The following is a 25,202-nucleotide window of genomic DNA, read 5'->3' on the forward strand; positions in this document are numbered from 1 at the left end:
AAAAGCCATTAAAGCTGTAACAACAGCTTGAAGGAATTCACTGTTTCCATGAGAAAAAAATATTTCTCGGAAGCGTTTTTCCAATTTAAAAATCTAGTAACAATAAAAGTTTCTTAACTAATAATGATAAATTCTTAGTCACGATTCACGATCACTGCTGGCACATCAGCTACAGCGATTTCTAACTTACTACTTCCACTCAGTAACTGTTAACACAATTGCATGCCAAAGTAGGTACGCAAATCATGACATCCACTTGTTTGTTGAGCATGAGTCATCCTTTTTGTAGATTGAAATAACTTTCATGGTTTTTAGGAGTGTGGGAAACACTTCTTGTTGAAAATTAAAGTTAATTAGTTTGTCTACTGGTCTCAGAATATACTTTGAACATTTCTATGGGCTAAATTGACATTTTAATTAAGATTATTTGAGTTTTTAGTTATGTGTTCGATCAAGCTCTTCTTCAATACCAGGTGTTCAGTTCCAGTGACATCACTGGACCATGTTTTCATGTGGAATATACATTAGGTTGTAATAGTTAATTACAACCATTTCCTAATTTACGAGCTATAGACATGAAAAATCTGTTCAATTCATTTGCAGCCCCCCTCAGTATCACACTTAAGTTTGTCCCGAATTTAGATTTAGATTTGTTTGTATTGGAGAAGTCCCATACAGTTTTAACAAATTTTTTGAAGAAATAATATAATTTTCAGACATTATATGAGTTTACTGCTTGAATAACTTTTTTATGTGTTTTCTGTATTTCTCGAAAACATTTAGAAGTCATTGCTTCAAGGTCTTCTCTTGATTTCTCACAAAAATGTCAAAATGCTTTTCATCATCCAAGTACAGTTTGTTATTTTGGATAATTTTTTTTATTTTTTGTTAGGACAGCTCATATTAAGGTGGAATATTAGGGCATCGCTAAATGTTTGAAAGTGCATTATCTTGGCCAGGCAGGAATGATCAGATTTCAAAGACATTTCATCATCCAGAATTAAATTTTAAATTCTTGTTCCATTCATCATTAATTTAATGTTCTGGTGCAATGTACACAAACACACATACTTTTGAGGATTCTTGTTCCACTTTTTTGAGAAGGGATATAGTCAGTGTTATAGTGATTGAATTAAATTGAGAAAATTCAACTTTTCTTTGGAAAAAGAAGAGGAGATTACTGTGTTAGTCACAGACACTGCAAAATTGGGAAGATTGGGAATGTAATGATTGTCTGTAGCTGTTTCAGTCAACTCAACTCAATTAATTTATTATCAAAAACATAAAATGTATGCACAATCATCAAGATACATGTATATACAACGTGATATATAAAAGTACTAAATCCAAACAGAATTAGCCATGTAACCTACAATAATATAAACTAATTGTGGAGGTCTACATTTTTTCTTTTTAAGTATTCTTGAATACTATATTTTTTTAAAATAAGAAACATATAAAGTTTATTCAGGAATTCCCTGTCATCAGCAATACTTTTTTAGTAAAGAGGTAAGGAGTTAAAAAGACGAATGCAGGCATAAAAACTCTGTTTATCAAATAATTTTGTTTTGTGGCGAGGTAAGATAAGGTCATTTCTATTTATTAAATGGTAATTATTATTAACATTGTTGGTGACAGAGAAATTTTGTGATACTTTTTGTAAAGTTAAAGTCATTAAAAAATGTAAATATGTGGGAAAGTCAGACCTCAAACTAGGCTCGATTGCTATTAGAGATGACAGGAGAAATGTCAACCACAATAAGTACCAATGTATTTGGCGGTAAACTGTTGTCTTAGCATGTTAATAAGGTAAGAAAATAGCTTTTAAATATAAAATAGAATACTACATTTTGTACTTAGATCTAAGTTGTTAATTCATTAATTAATAACCAATTCAACTTTTTGTAAAAATAGGTCTATTTCATTAATGGAGCTGTGGGAAGATCGAGAAGTTCGCTTTGATGTTCCAATCTCGTAAGTATTCATTTAAAATAACACATTAAACTGTTTTTAACTTTGGGAAGAAATATGAGCATATATGGACAGGAAGAACCTGAACTTTAAATATGAAAAACTAAGGTTGTAATGCTTGTAATTGTGTTTTTGGTGTGTGAGATTGTTTACTTTGTACTATTAAAATCTGTGTTATGAAAATGTATATTATAGTATGCATTTTGATTACTACCACAGATTTTATTTGAACCCTTTCCAGTCAGATGTCTTTGCATGCATCATCGGTATTTGATAGTTGACAATGATACAGCTGGGCCATTCCACGTCAAAACAATCAATGGTCCGATCTTGACCTCTCAGATTTTGATGATTTTTGTATGGAAGTTATACCTACCAAGGCTAGTTAAAATGCAGATTTTTACATTTTTTCTGCCTTTTGGATTTTTGAGTAACAGGCTTTCAAAAACCCACAAAAAGGTAGTTTTTGGTCATGTACTAGTATTTTCTAAACAACTTAGCTAAAAAATGTTAAAGCTAAAGAGTTCAAATTTGTGGCATTTCCCATTTGAAGTGCTCTATAATTTGATATAGCACATGACTGTGTTTTGTATATTTTGATTTTTTTTAATCCACCCAAAAACGGTTTAAAAAATCCAAAATACTTCCCCTTTAATTTTTGGAAAAAAATATATTTTATTCATGCTGTGACTGACTAGATATATGCAAAATTTCGGAATGGGGTGTAAATGGGTTCTTATTAAAAAAAAAAAATTGTTATGGAGTACACACCGGTTTGGTGTGAGCAGCCATTTTTATGTACCACATTAAGTAAGGTAATAAGGTAACTTTTGCAACCAGTTAGGTGTTAAGTTGTCTCCATTGCTAGTAATTTTTTTTACTTCTTATTTGGTTAGTACTTCTAAATTTACATATGGAATCAATTTGAGTTAAATTCTTAAGAAGTTGTAGACTAAATTTTGGATATAAGTCTTATTAATATTATTTATTTTGACTATGTGGCTAGTTTTTGGATGAACTTAGCATTGCAGGGCCACATGAAAAATAGAAAGTGACAGTCTGTCATGGAAGAATTTTGAACGAGAATGTTCCTGAATTGGTGTAAGATATTTACAATTCTGATGGTGTGAACACAAACTGTAGAGAATTTTTATTCTGAAAAAATTGATGTAAATAAAGTCAATAGCATATTCTAAATTATACAATTCAAATCATTACTGTAGCATGCCAGTTGATCAGTTCCAATTAATCTGATTTTTTATTACTTTACTATTAAAGTAATGGATTTTATAAATTTGTTAGCCATTTAATGAAATTACAGTTTCTCAAACATAAGAAATGTGTTTTACCGTTAAGTTTTGTCTTTTAAGCAAGTTATTTTACAAACTAAGTAACTTACAGTTCTGGGACCTAGTTTATTCAATTTTCAGGTCAAAATTCATATGAAATGATCCAAATGTTTGTCTTAATTACAGTTCTAATGGTTTTAGTCCGGTATCATTTAAAGTGGAAATCTGGGCAAAATCTTTCGCTAGCCTTATCTCATTAACAATGTATTTTGCAGACATTTGTTTATATGATTTTTTGTCTTATTTTTAGGTGTACCATCATCTGTTAAAATGTTTTCCTTTCCTCCTGGACCATCCTGCATGTAGTCAATTATTAGCATGAATAAAATGTTTTTTTTTTCAAAAAAATTGAAAGGGACATATTTTGGGGGTTTTTTAAATAGTTTTTTGGAGAATTCAAAATCTACAAAACATAGTCTTGTCAATAGACAATAGACAATAGACAATATTCTTTAATGACATATTCGTAGAGAACAGTACATTGTGTCAATATAAAGTGTTTTAAAAGCAGGTTCAGGTGTTAAAAAATTCTTTTTCTGTGTAGTAAGGATTTTCTTGCAGCCATATGGTTAGTTGATTCTTGAGCCTCTTGATTGGTTCTTTCTTGAGATGTTCTGGCAGATGGTTGAAATAGACTGCACCTTTATATGATGGCTTCTTCCCATATAGACTGAGGTGGTGAGGTGGCAGCGCAAAGTTCGCAGCATGTCTAGTGTTGTGGCGGTGTATGTCCCTGTGTCTGGTCTGTGCTGTGGTGACTGCATGTAGGACAACTTCTCGAATATGGAGTGACACAACTGTGAGGATCTTGAGCTCCTTAAAGGCATCTCGACAGCTTTCTTGTGGGGCAATGCCTGCAAGACACCTTATTGCTCTTTTTTGTTGTATTAAGAGCCTTTCCATGTTGGCATTACTTGTTCCCCCCCAGGTTGCTATGCCATACCTGAGGTGGGATTCAAATAAAGAAAAATATGCTGTTTTTGATGTTTCCAGGCTACTTATTTGTTTTAACCTCCTTATGACATAGGTGCTGGAGGCGAGCTTCTTGCAGAGGTGATCTATGTGGGCTGTCCAGGCCAGGTTGGAGTCATATATCAAATTAAAGAGTATTACAAATGAAAAAGAATGCCACAAAGCACATAAGCTATTTAGCTTTAATAGTTTTTTAGCTACATTGTTTAGAAAATGATGACTTGACCACCTAAAGAAATTACCTTTATGTGGGTTTTAAAATGCCTTTCAATGAAGAACCAAAGGCAGAAAAATGTAAAATTGTGCATATTAACTAATCTTGGTAGGTATCAAGCCTTACCAAAGCTGACTTATGCTTGATGTTAAAAATCCGGCTAAGAATATATGTTTATTTCCAACTGGGAGTGTTGGGTTTATATACACACATATGAAACAATTAGGAAAATTTGCATGTATACATTAAAAGAATTTTTTAAATAAACTAATAAATACATCTGTATAGATGTATGTATGTGTAAATTTTTACTATATCTATTGTAATTTGTAATGCACCAAGAACGATATGATTTGGTTAGTTGTGACCGAGTTATCGTTGGCGTACGTGAGTTCAATTATCAACCTTAGGAGGAAACCCCAATACCATGATTACAATTTCATTGCATCAGACATAGCAACTCTTGGATTGTAGCAATGGTATCATCAGACACCTTAATATTTGAGATTCTGCTTAAGTAACATGAAGTTTATTTCTTTATTGCCAATGGCAGAGCCAATAATACTCATGAGATGTAATAATTATGAAATTAATAATTAAGGAAGTTAAATCCTAAATGTGACGTTCTTAGGTTTATCCATGAAGTTATTTTGATTTGTAAAAGATATAATGAGATTTATGGAAGATGTCAGGAGCATATTAATTTATTGCTATAAAACAATAGTTTAATACAGTGCTGAACTGGTTGTATTTTACATTTGATGTCACACCAGTAGTATCTTCTTTAATTCCAAGTGGATTGGTTTTTACAACTGCTTTCGTTGATGTGGATTATTATGCACAGAGATGCTTTTGTTTTGATCATGAAGACTTTTAGTTAAGAACGTTGTATTAGCAACTATAATTATAAAAATAGAACCAAAAAGTTATATACTAAAAAATCTTTGGATTTAAAAAATAAGTTTCTTTGTTAATTAAAGTTTTTTCAGTTTTTAATAGCTAATTTGGGTGGCAATATGTCCCTGATATTTCTGCAAGCAGTAAAAATTAGTGTGTGAAATTACTGTATAAACTATATATATATATATATATATATATATATATATATATATATATATATATATATATATATACATACATATACATATATATATATATATATATATATATATATATATATATATACATACATACATTTAAAATTATTCATAACTTTGACATCTGCTTGCATTTCTGTATTTTTCAGATACTTCTAGTTTATCAAAAACTTAGTCTTGTGTAAAGTTGAGCAGCCTCATTTCAAGTACATTCACTTTTCAGCTATTTCTGTCAGTAGATATAAATGATTTGAAATTTCGCTATGAGATCATAAAGATGATATTCTTATCATTTGGCTAACTAAATAACTCATAGTAACTTGTTTGGTTTTAATGATTTAGCTTGATCTGACAAACCTCTGACAGTCTGATTTTGGCATTCATACAGTCATTCACTTAGTATTTAATCAAAATCACCTAATTAACCCAAACCCTGTAGTGTTGTATTATTGTAATCAGGATTAGACACATATTATGACTTCAGTATAATTAATAATTTTTAGTAATAAAGATTAAAATTTTAATACCTTATATTTGTACACTTTTTAGTTTTATAAAATATTAAAAGTTTTATGGTAAGTTACCATGTTATATTTAAGCTTCAGTTTATAACACTGCATATGTTTTCAGACAAATGAAAATGAGATCTGGTGAGAAGGTGATAGATCGCCTTGATTTTGTTGAAGATACAAAAGGAAATGGTGGAGATAAAGGAAGGCTAATAATAACTAATTTAAGGCTACTTTGGCATTCTCTAACAGTTGCAAGAATAAGTTTATGTAAGTTTAGCATTTCATATTGAGTATTTAAAAATGTATTGTCTTATAAGTTGTATTACAAATAACTATGTATGTATATATAGACACTAGCTACTACCCATTGCTTTTCATACAATTTTCTACAGAATATCAGAGACGTCATAGACATGTCTTTTCTGAATGTCATAACACTTATGAGAAGTGATGGCCATTAAAAGATATATTCCCATTTCAATTACCATGCAACATTTCATGATACTTTATTATAGAGCTGAAAATATTTCTACTATTGTAGATCAGAAAGAAGAATCCTAAATTCAGAGTTTGTTAGCTTTCTTAGTGAGAGCTTTCTTATTGATGTAATATGAAGGGATCCTATGATAATTTTGAAACAAAAATAGGCATATTTGAGGAACATATTTCGCTTTTTAAGCAAAAATTTCACACAATGATTTATAGGTTGGTTGCCTTGTTATTTCATTTCCATTGCCAGAGGCTTCTGTTCTTGGCTGTTTCCTCAAATTACTGTCATGGAGGAAACAGCTCATTAAGTTATATTATAACATATCCCTCTCCTTTTTCCCCTCCAGTTACAGTAAATATTCCATGTCATAACATCAAAGGAACTCAATATATTGTATGTAAAGTGCAAATTTTAAAATTTTTGATCTTTAATTGAATTTTATATCAATGCTAAAATAATATCCAGAACAGAGCTGCAGTTACATATTGTGTCAGGGGGGGGGGGGGAAGCTCAAATTTTGCCACCCTTTTCCACCTCTCAACATCAGCTGTATAAAAACTTTCTTGCTGCTTTTAAATCAGATGTAAATAATCCAGAAGTACTTAATAATTATTACCATATTTGTTACTAGCAGTTACCCGCGGCTTTGCACGCAATGTTCAAAATCTAAGAGCGTCCTTCTTAGTGAAATCATTTATCATGGAATCTTATGAAATTTTTTCACTCTAATGTAGGCATATATCTCGTCATTATTATTTTAATGCCCGTGGTTAAGAGATGTAAAAGTCAAATAAAATTGTTACTGGGTTATTTCAGATTTTGCGCGTGTCGAAGTATATATTTTTGGTTTAATTAAATTACATTTCTGACGCCACAGTTAAGTCCCTTTCCATCCCAATCAAGGAAATAAAAACAGGTCTCAGAAACCTGCTTTGGTTAAAAACATATACTTCCGGCCCCTTGAATTTACATCCGTTGAAAGATATCTTCAGTGTTTTGTCTTATTGTCTCATTAAGAAAAAAAAAAAAAAAAAAAATATATATATATATATATATATATGTTGGTTTTCAAGACCTACTTTTGTCAAAACGTCTACTACTGATCCTTGTAATCTATTTTCGATCTAAGATACTTCACATGCCATAATTGGGTTTGCCTTTTTATTACAACAAAGAAAATAAATATACTTACATAATTCTGAAAAGTTATTGTGGTTAAATGTATCTATTTCAGTCGTTTCACTTCACTTCTTGTCTAATTTATTTACAGTTTCATAGAGTTTGCGTTGTTGCAACCGTTCAAGAAAATATGTACACATGTAGGTTTTGGAAGATAACTTACATGAAAAGTGTCTATTTCCGGTCTACAATATTTAGGGTAATATATTTGATTTTTGTTTTTACCTAGATCAAGAAAATATATGCATTCAAAAGCTTAAAAAGACTAGTTTGGTCGCTTGTTTTCTTCTTCCGGTATAAGGGATATAATATACAACTGTTTCAACTATGTTCATTTCAAATTTCTAAATAATTGTCATAATAAGCTTTTTGCAAGATAGAATTTGTATTCTTTTTAGATTGTTTTTCGTAAATATTATAATTATTATTCCAAATTCTAAAGTATTCCAGAAATTTTTCCGAATTTCACTGTATAAAAACCTTTATCGGACTCCAACGAATATTGTATAAAATGAATTAGTCGAATTGGCCCAGTCGTTAAAGAGATTAGCGCTTATAAACACGTTTCACGATTCATTTTTATGTATAAGATTAGAAAGATGAAAACAAACGAAAAGGTAAAAAAGAAATATTTTAAATTTCTTTGATCACCCCAATATCCTCCCGCTAGCGACGATACTGTTTGAGAACCACTAAAATATAGAATTTACCATTTACATCTTTCAATTGTTTAGAACTGGTGTTAATAACGCTAAAGACCTATATAATTACAAGTTAAGAGTACGTTACCCCATGTTTCACGTAACATGCTTCGCTAACGTTGCATACATGAATGTCGTATGGACTGATAGATATAAAGTCATACAGTAAATTTTTTATCCTCCCTTCAGAGAAAAGAGAAATTGTGTCAGCCTACTTAGAGATAGGCTTCAATTACGTTCAGCCAAATCCCATGGTTGGACATGCACTATCGTAGAACCCTTTCAAGTCTATGTAGAAATGAAGTGTTGTTCCAAATTTAAAGTCTAGAGATAAAATATTTCTCGAGATATCTTGCCACATGATAAATCCACATTTTTTACTAGTAGGCCTACGACAGATTTTAGGGCAGTGTTAAAATAATAAAAGTTTGGGTGAGCTAGTGAGGGTACTACAACGCAAGAGTGCGTTGAAATGAAACACTGTTACCGATTTTTGACATTACAGTCTATTATATTTTCGTTTTACTCTATGAATACAAATTTCATTTACTAAAATCTCAAAGTATTGTACAAAGTTAGTTTAGTTTGCAGTATGCTAGTTTATGGTGACTGCCACTGATATCATAATCAATATAAACGAACAAGTAAAAATATCATGCTATTCAGCTTTTCATCACGTTTCCAATGGTATATAAATCATGTGGTTTTAATATGAATTAGTAAGTGATGAAAGAGAGTGATATTAATCAACGGAATATTTGTTAATGCCAGTTGAGACACACCATAAACAATGAAGATTTGTTCATTGCCTGTTTAAAGGTTAAATGAACAATGAGATAATTAAATATTGAGTATAGGACATGCCATTACAATGTTTCCATATAATATTAATTATTATTATTGTAAAGATATATCTGTTTCTATTTGGTGTGCTTGAAGTAAAATTTAGTTGCAATATGTATGGTTTCAGCTATTGGTTTCAACTGTGTGCTGTCTATTTCTACAAAAGTTGTGAATTCTGTAAGCTTCCACTTATAAAATATGATCACTATGCACAGTATGATTTGAAGCAGTCTTAATAAATAAGTAGACAATTTTCACTACAGCTGAGTTTGTCACAAATTACATGTATCATTGTTTTGTTTACAAAATGTCTGACAATTCCAGAATGTCAGACATCACTATACACAAAATCAGTGTTAATAAATAAGTAGACAATTTTCACTACAGCTGAGTTTGTCACAAATTACATGTATCGTTGTTTTGTTTACAAAATGTCTGACAGTTCCAGAATGTCAGACATCACTATACACAAAATCAGTGTTAATAAATAAGTAGACAATTTTCACTACAGCTGGGTTTGTCACAAATTACATGTATCGTTGTTTTGTTTACAAAAATGTCTGACAGTTCCAGAATGTATGGTTTCTGGAATGTTTTTATTGATACCACACACATGTATCATGCACATGCACAAAACATGTATCATTGTTTTGTTTACAAAATGTCTGACAATTCCAGAATGTCAGACATCACTATACACAAAATCAGTGTTAATAAATAAGTAGACAATTTTCACTACAGCTGAGTTTGTCACAAATTACATGTATCATTGTTTTGTTTACAAAATGTCTGACAGTTCCAGAATGTCAGACATCACTATACACAAAATCAGTGTTAATAAATAAGTAGACAATTTTCACTACAGCTGGGTTTGTCACAAATTACATGTATCATTGTTTTGTTTACAAAATGTCTGACAGTTCCAGAATGTCAGACATCACTATACACAAAATCAGTGTTAATAAATAAGTAGACAATTTTCAATACAGCTGAGTTTGTCACAAATTACATGTATCATTGTTTTGTTTACAAAATGTCTGACAGTTCCAGAATGTCAGACATCACTATACACAAAATCAGTGTTAATAAATAAGTAGACAATTTTCACTACAGCTGGGTTTGTCACAAATTACATGTATCATTGTTTTGTTTACAAAATGTCTGACAGTTCCAGAATGTCAGACATCACTATACACAAAATCAGTGTTAATAAATAAGTAGACAATTTTCACTACAGCTGGGTTTGTCACAAATTACATGTATCATTGTTTTGTTTACAAAATGTCTGACAGTTCCAGAATGTCAGACATCACTATACACAAAATCAGTGTTAATAAATAAGTAGACAATTTTCACTACAGCTGGGTTTGTCACAAATTACATGTATCATTGTTTTGTTTACAAAATGTCTGACAGTTCCAGAATGTCAGACATCACTATACACAAAATCAGTGTTAATAAATAAGTAGACAATTTTCACTACAGCTGGGTTTGTCACAAATTACATGTATCATTGTTTTGTTTACAAAATGTCTGACAGTTCCAGAATGTCAGACATCACTATACACAAAATCAGTGTTAATAAATAAGTAGACAATTTTCACTACAGCTGGGTTTGTCACAAATTACTTGTATCATTGTTTTGTTTACAAAATGTCTGACAGTTCCAGAATGTCAGACATCACTATACACAAAATCAGTGTTAATAAATAAGTAGACAATTTTCAATACAGCTGGGTTTGCCACAAATTACATGTACCACTGTTACATAATGTCTGACAGTTCCTGAATTATCAAAATCTATGTCTGAAATCAATTTTAATAATGCTTTTGATTATAACACGCTAAACAATGAAAAAAGATAAATGTTTTATTTTTATGTAATTTTTGTGAATCAAGTAAAGGTGAACGACTGTATATAGTACACTTGCACCCCTTCACATAATACATAATAATAGTTTTTCATGTTTGTATTGCAAGCCTTCTAATGTCAATCTCACCATGTAGAGCTTTGAATCTGGTTCATCTAAATCTTTAGGACTTTATTTCTGAAATTTGGAGAGTTCATTTACTGGCACATTTTCTAATGTTCTTTTTGTTTGTAACATTTGTCTGCCTTACATATTATTTTGTCCTTTACTAGTAGTTTTTACTTTAATAAAGTAATACAAACAACATGGCTGGTATTTGATAAGAATACTGTCTAGTGCATAAATTTTAGACACTACTAGGCTTTTAATACATCTTCTGTTAGTTCATAAACCATTTATGGAGTTAAATAACGCAACCATTGGCCAATGCTACCCTATTAAAAATTAAGATGAAATATTATTCTCAATCTTCTTTTTTAATAGTGACCCTGAACAGTTTTAATACTTCAATGTGACATGTGAATAATATATGAATGTGCACTGGCATTAGAGCAAAGGCTTAGAGCTTGCTAAATCAACGTATTTTGACTCACTGTCTCGTCATATATTTAATGTCATTCAGAGATAGTGCATTGCTGCTATTGTCTTCCTTACCCCTAATGCTTCATAGTATTAGTACTTATACTTTATTATAGTACTTATATTATAAAGTAATAATACTGACATTATCTCTGAACTCCAGACGATAATTTTATTGTTCAGAAGTTTCATATTTTATTCATTATTTGACCGGATTTACAAATAAAAAATTGCATGCAAACTAAAAAATAATTATAACTATAAAGTTAAACTTTACAATGTACATTGGCTAAATATATTATCTAAAAAAATTCTTCAACTAAATGAAGTGACTTTCTAATACTTTAAGGGAGCTATGGGGACAGAATTGATATAAATTGGAAGCAGTAACATTTACGGCAGCTTTTCTCTTTTACTCATTCATTACTTTTGTATACTTTAAGTATAATTAATGAATAATAATAATGCTCCTAATGAAGTCTAAGGCTATTATAGGGCCTGCACCATTGTACAAAGTCTCCGAAAATGAATGCTGGGATTTTGAATGGCCGTTACTTAAAAAAACTATTTAAGATAACTAAATGATTTAAACGTCAAATTGAAGGGAAAGGAACAAATTTGTTTTCGTACCTTAATACATTTTGATGTGAGCTCCATTTGTTGCTCTGTAGATATCAAAGCTGTGTTCAATTTCTCACCAAGTGTTATGTAGAACCCCATATCTGACAGTTGTGACGATTAACAACATCACTTTTGCGAAATGTAGCTTCGTCTGAGAATAGTAATCTTTTGATGAAATTGGGATTGTCATCAATCTCATTAAGCATAAAACTAGCAATCTGTATGCTTAAGGTGATCGGTGTGTTTAATCTGATGTCTTAACTAAATTTTGTAGGCATGAAGTCTTAATGTTTTATGAATAACATCGTGGACTCTGAGCATGTTTATCTGAAGATTTCATCACACAGTAGATTTTTCGGGCTTCTGATGCAAGATTGTCAGATTTCTTAGATTTTATCATCACTTGTTTTTGACCAGCCAGTTAAATGTGTTTTCAACACACTCTTGTATCATGAAACTGGTTAAACCAGCAAAGAATTGCTTTATCATCTGGTGAATTTTGACTTTGATGTGTAACTCAAAACCGTTGCTGCACACTAACAATCAATTTCAATTATGTGTACTACAGAAACACACTGTGCTTCATGTTGTGCCTTAAACATTATACTTGCTACTGGCACCAGGCGTGTCAGTCGCTATAGTGGACTGCCATTGTGCAGCTGTTCTGCGCATGCCAAGGTCAACATTTCCTCCCATGCTACATGGAAGATCTTGATTAGTTTTAACAGTAAGTAACAGCTGTACAAAATCCCAGCATTCTTTTTCAGGGATTCTGTATTGCTTTGACATTGTTTCACACAAGAAGTAGTGATAGTGGCATAAAATCACTAGTAGTATCAGAATTAAAAAAAAAACACTTTACTACTTTACTATTTTCACCACTTATTTAACAGAAAAATAATTTAGAAAAAATTAATAGTACCTTTTACAGGTTATGTTCTTTTTTCAGAAACTGAGGGGTACGACTGAGGCTTTGTACATTTTAACAAAGTATGGCAATTCTCGTTTTGAATTTATTTTTACCAATCTGGTGGCTGGAAACACAAGACATTTCACCTCCGTCATGGGAGTTCACAAGTAGGAAATTCCGTTTCAAGACTATTGTTGTTTCTTAAGCTTATTCACACTATTGGTTTTTGGGAGTATATAGTAATGGTGTTGTTATGTATATATATATATGTGGTGTTGGAAAATATAACTATAAACCTTTGGTTGCTGTTCATGGACCAAAAAGTGATAAAAACTAAATGCAACCAATGGTATATCCCTTTTTGTCTACCTCTCTGTATGTATTTCTATTTAAAAAGTTATATTTTCCAAACTAATCAACAAACATTAACCAAACTCTAAACTCGTTATGTGAGTATGATTTTTAATAAAAGTTTAGCCAGTTTTGTAAATTAAATTTTAAAGTTAAAAACTGGCTGTCATATAATTATTTTAAAACTAAAATTGTTTAGAAAAAAATGTATTAACAAACCAAAAGACACTTTAAATGTTGAAATCAGATAAAAATTACTGGCTTGTTCTAAGTTTAGTCCGCCCATGCATGTCCATTCTCAAGTTTCTTCACAATAAGTAACAGTTCAGCAATGGAACAGTGAAAATAAATTAACATATTCAGAATTTGTTAGTTGTTTTTGTTCCATTGTAAACTGTTACGCATTGTTTTCTTTTCTGCTTAAGTGACCTGAAGTGTGCAACTTTTGTATTCTTAAGACCAAGTAGCACTCACTGGTAACCAGACTGGAGAGATAAACAACACTGAACTTGATCTTGCCTATTGTACCAGAATTAATGGCTTTATAAGTAGGGATGGATTGATTCCGATACTCGATACTTAGAGGTATTGTTAATTGTCAATACTGCAGCTACTTTCACTTGACTCCAACACCAGTCAGCTATGTCTATTTGAAAGCGATAGGTGATCAGCATTTTTCAAATTGCCAATTGCTATAATGAAAAGGCTTAGATAAATAAATACTTTATTGTTTTTTTTAAAATAATGTTTTGCTTCCTATTTCCTACGTGTATCCGTGCGTCACTACACATATGCAGCATCTATGCATAGATGTCCACTGCTTGGCAGTAAACAAATTGATGATTCTTAATATTTTTTTACCTTGTAAACATGGCCTCTCTAAGAATGCATATATATGTTCATATGTACGCACATATATTGTTGAGAATCTAAACCACAATTTTGATATCAGTATCGGAATACATTTTGTTTTGCATTAGCCCATTCCTATTTGTAACAAATAAAATGTTTTAAGTTAGCCTGCTGACCTTTATCACGCTAAACAATTTTCTGCATAATTTATTAACCAGTAAATTTTTGTATAAAGAACAGGTGCATGTGGAACCAAACATTTTAGAGCTTATTGGTGAGATAAAAATCTATCTTAAATAAATGGTAAATGGCAAAGGATTTCTAGATATTTCTCATTGATGCAAGAGAGGCTGTTTTACACTTGAAATTAATCCATTTCTTGAAACAATAGTTACACCTCATCTCAGAACAGATAAAAAAAGGATTTTAAATACAAAGTCTTGATACATAACTTACTTAACACAGAAGAAATACTGACTTGGAAAGTAGGTAACACCTCATCTCAGAACAGATAAAAAAAGGATTTTAAATACAAAGTCTTGATACATAACTTACTTAACACAGAAGAAATACTGACTTGGAAAGTAGGTAACTGTCAGTTGCACTGAACATTGATTGAACAGCAATTCTAGTCTGTACAAGTCTCAAAATAATACTAAAATATTTAAAAATCTTTTGTTTTGGTGAAAACTTTCTAGACGTATGTATAGAATCTTCAGGGTCTTAAAATACAAATAGCAGTCAATTGTGAAAATAACTACAGACTTTACACAAGTAATAATAATAATACGGCCTATGGCAACATAGTTTCTTTTCTTTATCATAAAAACTATTAAGCCAAAACCAACAACATTGCTTTGTTTTTGTATACTCTTTATATTACTTCCTTGTCTTCCCAATGACTTAATTATTGCACCAGAGAGAATTGTAACCTCTCAGGACCTATGCACAATCCTCTAGATCAAGGGTTTCCAACCTGTTTTACTCAAAGGCCATGTTATACATTTTTGGTAGAAAGTTGGGCCAGCAATTTTTCAGGGCAGAAAGTCTAGCCTCCCTCATACACTCTTGAAGTTTTCTCTAATTAAGAGCTCAGTGGTGGTTTTTGAGATTTTCTTGCTTAGCTTTTAAGTTTGCTATATTTCCTTATATGTCTTTGTTGTTGGCTATCTAAAATTCTTTATGTGACGTAAAGAAGCTGTATCCAAACAAATAATTATATTTGCTATAAAATAATTTTTGTTCTGTAAAATGAGTTTTTAAGTAGGCCTAATCAAAAACAGGATGACACAAAACCAAAACTTTTCAATTTACTACAAAATGTGCTTCATTGAATTAAAAAAATACTTGATAATACGCAAGTTTACAACAAGTGTAAAACTTAAAAAGAACAATTATTTTTAGTGAGAAGATCTGTTTGCCACTTTAATTTTCAGTGGTTCTCTGGAAGAAGAGTGGGCATGGCACTGATCTGGCATATATATATATATATATGGCATGATTGCCAGAGATCCTAGAGCGAATGCACCGTATCACCACAAAACAAAAAAAATATATCTTCTGAAATGAAGAACAGTGTTCTGATAAGTGACGCCATTGATTGATTGCGATCTATGATCAGCTTATGTAGCAGCCCAAGTCACTCCTAAAATGCAGTCTCATGCACTCAGACATCTGTGCAAATGGCCTCGATAGTGAGAACACCCATACTTGTTGCAAAATGAGGAGCAACTAACCTAGTTAAGAACAGCAATACAATTGATGTTTGTATGAACTTTTTTCATTATTTTGATGAGAGGAAACCACCTTAGAATTTGTTGGGTTACTCGTGAGACACCCTGTATACCCTTCCCCTTCATATCCATATTGTTTGAAATTAATATTACTCAACATTTATCAGGGTTTAAATATTAATACTACCCAAAGTTTAAAACTACAGTACAAATATACAGGGTATAAAAAAAGGCCTGCACGGGCTTGATAATTCCCGAACGATAACAGATAAAGCAATAAATCTTGATACATCAATACTGCACCTAAATGTACTTTTTGAAGTAACTACCATATTTTTGTCATGTCAGGGCCCACAAGGAGTCAGAAGGAAATCTTAAACGAAAGCATAGGTTGAGTAGTAAAGGTCTATGAGTACCATGCCGCAAATCTGACCAAAAAAATTATGCTGGTTTAGAATTGAAACACTCACAATGTAGGTTCTGTTCTAGATGGTTTAATATTCTTGTCTTGGCTCAAGTTGTAAAAGTTAAACTTAGTAAAAGAATACTGGACTTATGACATAATTTTTAAGGTATTTAGTGACTCTTCACATCCAGTGGAGGGTGGTCTACAAGGAGTTCGGCAAAAAAGTGAATGTATGTATAGCTGAATATGTACATTGTTTTAAAGTGTAATGCAAGATGTACATCAAGTGAAGCCCAAAAACCAACCTAAAATTAAGAATGTTTTATTATAATAACTAATACCAGGTTTTTCCCTTTAGCATTCATCTCTGCTAAACAACCCCTTTATAATGATGTACATCTTGAACTAAGCTTGGGGTAAAACTCCTTGTAGAGCATTCTCCATTAGATGTCTATCTTTACCTGTAATCGTCCGGGAGTTACCAAGGCAGTGTAAGACTTTTTTTACACCCTGTCTACTTATTTTTACTGTAAAAAATCTTACAAATTTTTTGTGTTATATAGTATTCACAAAGTATTATTTGTTTTACAGAGCGTACATTTCATCTCGAATTTATCGAGATATGAAATTAAGAGGAGCAGTTGTGCGAAATAAACAACTAAGAATACTCCCTCTAGAATCAATTTACACAACAGTGGAGGGGGTATGGAATCTTTCTAGTGATCAGGTGAGTCTTATAAAATTACAATCAGAATGTTTATTTTATTTTTTTGTGAAATTACCCTTTACTTTCACAGATAACCATGAACAAATTCAACACTTTATATCTTTATATACAATTTTCAGTCATTTATCTTTAAAGTTTTCTGAGTAACTCAATTTTTATAGTTTCTAAAATATTTGATACAAGGTATTTGGTATTACTTTTATTAACATTTGTTTTTGTTGTATTTTTTTAAATATATTGTGATTTAATTATCAATTCAATCAAGTTTGTTCAAAAGATAAATGCTGTAAATATAATTAATTACCATTTAAATGTATTATCCTTTAAAATTAGTTCAAAGGTTATATTAATTAACAAAACTATACAGATTGCTATGGTATTTTAATTTGTTCTCAACTTTGTTTAAAGGGAAATCTTGGATCTTTTATAATATCAAATATTCGTCTTGTATGGTACGCAGAAATGAATGAGAATTTCAACGTCTCGCTGCCTTACATCTGCATAGCTTCAGTAAGTTTTGTTGTGAGCTGTTATTTTATAATGTGAAATTTCGAATGGTATGAAAACAGTTGCTAGTTTATTCTTAATACTATTTATTATGAAAATATTTTGGCTCAGCGGCCACAAGGTTCAGTAGATTGTATTTTGGCTATGAACTTACATAATACAACAACTTGAGTAAACTACATTTTTGCGTGTGTTTTATCATTAACTTATTATAAGGACTTAACCCATTCAACATATTGTATTAAATTGTTGTATATATTGTATAAATATATTTTTCATTTTTTGAAATTCTTTGCAATAATATATTATTGTATTTTATGTGTACTATTTTATATGAAAGCTTCATATCAATAATACACCATATGATTGATACATAATAAATGTTTTGTTTATTCCTTGTTTAAAATTTATTATTGACAATGTTTGATTTGAAAGTATAACAGGATGTTGGACTTTTGCATCGTTAAATGTTACAAGAATAGAGAACCACATTTAAATGATTGGAATCTATCCTCTTCTTCAGTTATCAAAAAACTTTATAGTGAAGCAAACACAAATCAGTTTTTGGCAATGAATTTGCTAAAGTAAAAATGTTGATGACAGAACAAATTAAATACTACTAAATGTAAAGAATACAATACTTTTTCAATTTATTTATTTTTCGAAAGGCCTCATCCAAAAAATAAATAAATTGGAAAAGTATTGTATTCTTTACATTTAGTAGTATTTATAAGTTTTTCAAATTGCTCCAAGAGTCTTCATCAGAACAAATTGTACGTGAAAATATTCAAGCGTGATTCTTATCTGTGTGAAGATTCACAAGCTATAAAGCTCTTAGCTCTACATACCACAGGACCTTAGAGGATGAAGAAAAACTCAATTTGTTACATTCCGTACCGTATGGTACATCTGACAAACAAAATTGGATGAATGGTAAAAGTTGGAGGGAATAGGAGGAGATACTTTCAGCCCTACGTTTTGTTCTTGATTTCAAGTCTGTATTAAGATTTTTGATCATGAAGAATGGGAAAGATTCCAATCCTCAAAATGTAATGTTCTATTCTAAAAAAAAATAAATGCTAGCATTTTTGTTTTAATCTGTTTTTGAACGATTCCAATTTGAAAGACATACTGAATTTTACCCAATAGGTTTTTAGTAAGAAATAAAAAAACTTGTTACATAATTCTCAAATTGTAAGTGTTCTGCACTTCCTGTACGTAAATGAACATTTGTAGAAAAATTTACTTTTATAATTGAAACCATCTTTGAGTAAGCTACCTAAAATTTGCAAAGACAACTCTTGAGATAGCTATAATCCATAAATTTGGTTTAATTTATATATATATATATATATATATATATATATATATATATATATATATATATATATATAGTTGTAGGTGGACAAAATAAAGATATTTTTATGGAAAAAGTAATACAGTATCAACATTTCCTTTAAGTTTGTTACTAAGCAATCTGTGAGCTGATTAGAGGCAAGAAAAATGTTGTATGAGCGTTAATATATTTTTTTTTTTGCCTCTGGACAGTAGTACTATAAAGTACCAGTTTTCCTCTCAATTTCAGTATCAAAAAGTTGTTCTTTGTAGTGTTATAAAACATAATAAATTTATAAATGTTTACAAATTTATCTTTTGTGTGAACACTTTATTAATTAATAAGTTATAAATTCTGGCAATTTTGAAGTTACAGTCTGGTTTTATCTGCTACTTTCATATGATTAATATAGGTGAGAATTCGTGAATCAAAGTTTGGTCCAGCTCTGGTAGTTGAGAGCAATTCATCGAGTGGAGGTTATGTACTGGGGTTCCGGATTGATCCATTATCCAAGCTGCAGAGCGTGTCACGAGAACTAGCATCTCTGTATACGATCCACACCCAGCAGCCAGAGTTTGGTGTGCAGTACACCATGAGTATGCAGGTCAGTAGAACAAGGTTTTACAACAATAACTCCAAGTAATGGACAACGAAGAAATTAAGTAATGATCATTTGCTTTCTCCATCACTGTTCTTATTACCATCTTCTGGATGAGACAAGTGTAGAGGTTTATAGGAAAGTGTGGAATATAAGGCAAAGTTGAATGTATCGATATATACAGACTCCGCTGGTGGAGGAGGCGGCAGTGGTGGCAGAGGAGGTGCAGGAGGTGGAAGAGGCAGTGGCAGAAGGGGAACTGACCACCAGCCTTGCCACCTACAGCTGTCAGACTGGTGATCAGACAGCAGCCCCTGTCTACTGCCCTCAACTTGGCCTGGCAGTGCAGCCTCTTCGCCCCGGCTACACTCTAGCATCCCTTTGGCAGGTCATACCTCCACAGTCCTCCACTATAGCTGTCTAAGTGCTCAATAAATATAAAAATATAGTTTTGGCTATTCATAACAAAATCTCATCTCTTATAACAAAAAAAACTGAAAAATGTCTGAAGAGAAACACTTTTGATTGTATAAAAAATGGCTCAACTCAATAAGTGTGTCGGTTCCAGTGGTGGGCAGAGTTCTTTTTTACATTTTAAGGAAAAACAAAAGTATCAAAGTAATAAAAACTTTGGGATGTAGCATGAACATTTAAAAAAGACAGAAATTACCTCAATGAGCTGGGCAAAGACGTTCTTGTAGACAAAATTTACCCTGCAATTTTGAAGCCTCCACCTTAGAAACATGTAGGTATTCTCAAAATCTATGTCAAATTTGTGCTTCTCAACCAAAAAATCCTCCAAATACCAATTTTCATTCAAATCCGCTGAAAAATATCCGGGGGACAAAGGATAACCTCTTTTCCCTTTGTTTGATGATGCCGTCCTGGAAAAAAGTGGATAAATTGTATAACTAATATCAGGTTTGTTTCTTGCCTGAAAAATCCCCCACAAGCCATGTTTCATGTAAATCCGCTTGTAAATATCAGAAAACCATTTCCCGCTATTTAGAGGCTGCCATTTTGGAATGGTAATAGATAGTGACTTCTGGTTTGCACCAAAATGTTTCTTTTTTTATTTTATGTCCAACAATGTTTCTCATGTGAAGGGTTGCTATTTGAAAATTTGGAGTAAGCCGCCCTCCAATATTTTTTGATAGGCCAAAAAGTAGGTTTCTCATTAACCTACAAAGATCTCAAAATTTTTACTTCAATTGGTCAAACCGTCTAGAAATGAGAGATAACCTCAGAATTTTGGATAACCCTATATAGTATGACATTAGTGAAACCTATCGTTCGAGAGGCTGGAGAATTTTTATTTCTGTCTGTCTTTTTATATGTCTGCAGAACTTCAGAAAGAAATACTGAAATTTTGCACAAAACATCATTGACACCTAGTGGTGTGGCATACTCCTAACTTGTTACTAAGAGAGAACATTTTTGAAAAGAATTAGTGTTAAAAAAAATATTCACTAGTGTTAACGACAAATTTACACTGATCTGTATTAATAAACCAGATTCCGATATTGTAACTACACAGGCAACTTAATATGTTGGTTCTAGAAATATTACTCTCAATAATCGTTAAAATATCTTGAGAAATGAATCTTTACATTCTGTAACATAATTTAATCAATATTCATTTAAAAAACAGAAGCCTGAATGTCAGAAATGACAACAAACTATCAGATTTAATTCATTTAATGAAAAAAAGAAAAAACTATTGGTTGAACAATATTAATTCATTGAAATGGTCTATAGCATTTTTAGAAATACAAAAATAGAATTCAGTCGACTGGTTTCATTCACAGCTACTGAAAGAAAACAACTAATAGAAGTAAATCAACCAATTGAAATTTATTAATTAGATTTACTCATTATCAAAACAATTTTAGGAAAAGTTGTTGAACCGATAGAGAAGACTTAACAGCAATTGGGTTTGGTGTTTTCCAATGGTTTTAAATCAGGTTTTCCCGTTAATATCACACATACCATGAGATTAATTCTGTTGCCTAAGTTTTGGGCTGATTATTAAATGCATGACTATTGATATTTGTGTTTCATATGAAATTAGTTGACCTGATTTGTTTTATAAACATGTGCACTAAAATCCCCCTAAAGTAATAGTAATATTTATTAATTTATACTTGCAATACAAAGGTAGATTTAAAAAAATGTATAAAACCATTTGCCTTATTCAAACTTTACCGTATGTAAATGACAAGCCATTTAACTCAGCAGTTTATGTTCATTTGAAGCTATTTGCAAACCCTGTTACTGTTGAATAAAAGCTTTAATTATCAAATATTTGAGGGAGTAAATTTAACAATAAATTAAGAAACAAGAATTAAATTTAATATAAATTATATATTTGTATAAAATACTTCACAATTATAAACAAACACATTTTATAACAAATAACTAAAACTAGTTACATATACAGTTCAGGAGATATATCAATTAGTAACCTGAGTAACATCTCAATCTGGCTTGTATCATCATAAAAATCTCAATCTTCATAAACAATAACAATAACTATGATAACATTTCATTCTAGTACATTTTCCTTTTTTATTAAAAAAAATTACATACACATTTTACTGCCTTTTTAGTAAAAATGTAATTTACATCAAAATAAACACATTTGAAACTGTAATTATTTGTTTTTAACAATATCCCAACATTCTTGTGGTATTAAATACTTTTAATTCAGTGTTTTCAAATTGATATTATTTTGAGTAGATAACTTAATTTTCTGATATGTTTAACACTTTCAGTGCCATGACCAAATATTCTGTAATTTTATGTTCAGCTAATTTCTGAAAATGCCAGACCTGGTAATCTCAGCTATGTAGAAAGTTTGTAAAACTTTTTTAACTTTGTTATTTCCATAGCAACTTATAATACTGAATATCAAAATGTTTTTTCTAATAGGACTATGCTTTTATAACCAAATTTATTCTTATTTTGTGCTATTTTCAAAAATAAAATTTTGTACTCTTTTGAATTACATTGCTGTTTTTATAAATATTTAAAAAATGCAATGGAAATAATTTTACTCCCAAAGAAAATATTTCTAATAACAAATTAGCAAAATTTCAATGTGTTATATGCACATATATAGACCCTTTATACATTTTAGATTACATTATATAATTTAAATAACGCATTAAATTGTTTTTATGATGTAAAAAACTTGCAGTGCAGCACTAAAGAATAATTATATATTACTAAAACACAAATTATACAATGTGAAGAAATTTGCAAAATATATACAGATATTTAATATGTGGATAGGTTACACATAATTCTGGGCTGGATTACTGCCTGCCTCACAACTGATGGCAGCGCCATATTGAACGCTGCTTTGATATTCTTATAATTTTTCTGAATTGGATTTTTACAAATATTGCATTAATTTAAACATTGAAAGGCTAAGAAACATAAAAATATAGTCCAGGGAGGAAGAACCAATTTGTATTATATAAGAATATGATCTTGTTTTATTTGAAATCAATAGAGGAATTTCTCTTCGATCGTCAAATGGACTTGTTTTGGTGGAGCTAGAAATGGTAGGGTATTGAAAAGATTAAAAATATGAAACAATAATTTTTACCAGATCATATTTTTTTATAGCTTTTGACACTTAAAAACCAATCTTCAGACACGTAAATAAATGTTTAATCAGCACCAACTAACTATATACAATCTGATTATTTGGCTAAAAGTAATAACTTTAGTCTTGTTATCTAGTTTACTGACTTTATATCTTGTAATAAAACTTTTATTTATGTGTCCAACTGTCAGTTTTAAGTGTCTCAAGCTAAAGATACGATCTGGAAAAATGTCAATCTCCACCGAAACTAGCATGACTGATGATGGATTTCTGTCTTAAGAAAAATTCCTCTATTGATTTCAAAGAAATAACCAGATCATAGCGTTATAAAATACAAATTGGCTCTCAGCTCCTGGACTAATAGAGAAATGTGATGGTGGCGGAGATTTGTCAGCATGGCAGTTCACATAGCAGCTGATGGTAACTTCATCATTGTGGCACTCAAAGAGTTAATTTTGTCTACACAAAATATTAGGAGCAATTAAAGTATTTATTTTTATATAAGTTCAACTATATTTCATATTGTTGTTCAACTTACAATTAGTCCGGCTCCAATAAATAGTTTTATAGAATGTGTAGTTCATCACTATTGTTACCATAGATTAAAAAAACCTATGAATTAATTATTAAGTATGGTAAAACACTTGACTTTGTCAATTGCGTATATTATGTTTAATGACAATAAAATTCTTGATTCCACTTCAGGTTGGCTACTCATTTATAACCTCACCATTTAAAATGTTAAATTTTAAATATAATATTGTGGTAACTATTAGCTTTAGTTTCAGGTTTGTTATAACTAAACATTAAACAATCTTGTTCTGAACCTTTCTTTCCCAAGCCCAAGCCCAATCACTGTCTGTAGACTGAGATTATCACTGAGAGAGTCTGGAACGGTGGAACCACTGACGTGTCAGATCTCGCTCACTCATGGTAGGCACTCTAGGCTTGCGCTCTGGCGTGATGGCAAGTCCTGTTACACTCAGCCCCTCCACCCACTCTCCTTCTGTCACACTGTAGGCAATAACATGTAAGGCTAGCTGCTTACATACAATTTAACAGATGTGTTTTAGACATCTCCTTCTTAAATACATGCCACTTGTATAATTTAACAAGTAAGTGATGGTCATTGGAAGATATTTCCATCTCCTGTTCCACTTTTAAATAATTGAATAATATCTAAATTACTTCAATCCAACTCAGGGGAAGTATTGTGGTTTGGGATACTGCACCAGTAATTGCCATTGTATTCTGACCATCTGATTGTTTAACGAAATTCTTTAGTATGACCTTATTACCTTCTAACATTATATTGTATTCTAAATTCCTAACTTTGCACTGTCTAGTGGTTTGGTCTTTACTTTAGACCTAGGATGTGCCACAAGGGCGTTTAGTCAATCAACATGGTGTGAATATTGTTTGATCTTGTTTGTTCAATTCATTAGGGACAATTTTAGTTCCTTTCATCTTGACAAATATGGATTCAATCAACCGGTAAAAAAGTTGAATAACACTAGTTGTAATTCATGAATAAAATTACTTTAAGACTACACATAAATAGGTTTGATTACTGGTCAGGGCTGTGATGTGAGACACAGGTAGCATCAGTTATGTAGCGAAACCTTGCAAGTCAGAAACTAAATCAATTCCAATACAATTGTAAATGAATTTTTACTATTTAATTGTTTCATATATTTATTTAAATGATATGATATAATTATTTTTTATTAATAAAATCAACTGAATGGTTGTAAGTAGTTATTGTATGTG

At 31.0% G+C, this 25,202-nt stretch overlaps 2 protein-coding genes across 6 annotated transcripts in view; one reads left to right on the top strand and one right to left on the bottom strand.

The window, feature by feature from the left end:
- The first annotated feature begins 648 nt into the window (after positions 1-648).
- LOC124360362 (Bardet-Biedl syndrome 5 protein) lies at positions 649-24,136 on the top strand. The gene is made up of 8 exons (XM_046813924.1): positions 649-1,974; positions 6,234-6,382; positions 9,456-9,505; positions 13,349-13,476; positions 17,243-17,378; positions 17,787-17,888; positions 19,634-19,825; positions 20,004-24,136. The coding sequence occupies exons 1-8, from the start codon at positions 1,928-1,930 to the stop codon at positions 20,241-20,243; spliced, it is 1,044 nt and encodes a 347-aa protein (XP_046669880.1). The 5' UTR covers positions 649-1,927; the 3' UTR covers positions 20,244-24,136.
- Positions 22,164-25,202, bottom strand: part of LOC124360360 — a 62,771-nt gene continuing 59,732 nt past the window's right edge. For 2 of the 5 annotated variants that reach the window (XM_046813918.1, XM_046813922.1), the window contains exon 9: positions 24,309-24,446. In XM_046813918.1, coding sequence (XP_046669874.1) covers positions 24,442-24,446 — 5 coding nt within the window. In that variant the 3' untranslated portion in view covers positions 24,309-24,441. Of the gene's footprint in view, positions 24,447-25,202 lie in introns of all 5 variants that reach the window. The other 3 variants (XM_046813917.1, XM_046813921.1, XR_006922241.1) reach the window with 3 other exon arrangements.

The sequence above is a fragment of the Homalodisca vitripennis genome, chromosome 4, assembly GCF_021130785.1.
Source record: "Homalodisca vitripennis isolate AUS2020 chromosome 4, UT_GWSS_2.1, whole genome shotgun sequence".
NCBI lineage: Eukaryota > Metazoa > Arthropoda > Insecta > Hemiptera > Cicadellidae > Homalodisca > Homalodisca vitripennis.

Excerpts from the sequence above, each read along its gene's own strand:
- LOC124360362 (XM_046813924.1), top strand. The coding sequence starts at position 1,928 with ATGGAGCTGTGGGAAGATCGAGAAGTTCGCTTTGATGTTCCAATCTC. Across the intron at positions 6,383-9,455 it reads AGTTGCAAGAATAAGTTTAT|CTATTGGTTTCAACTGTGTG; the intron begins GTAAGTTTAGCA and ends GTATGGTTTCAG. Across the intron at positions 13,477-17,242 it reads TCCGTCATGGGAGTTCACAA|AGCGTACATTTCATCTCGAA; the intron begins GTAGGAAATTCC and ends TTTGTTTTACAG.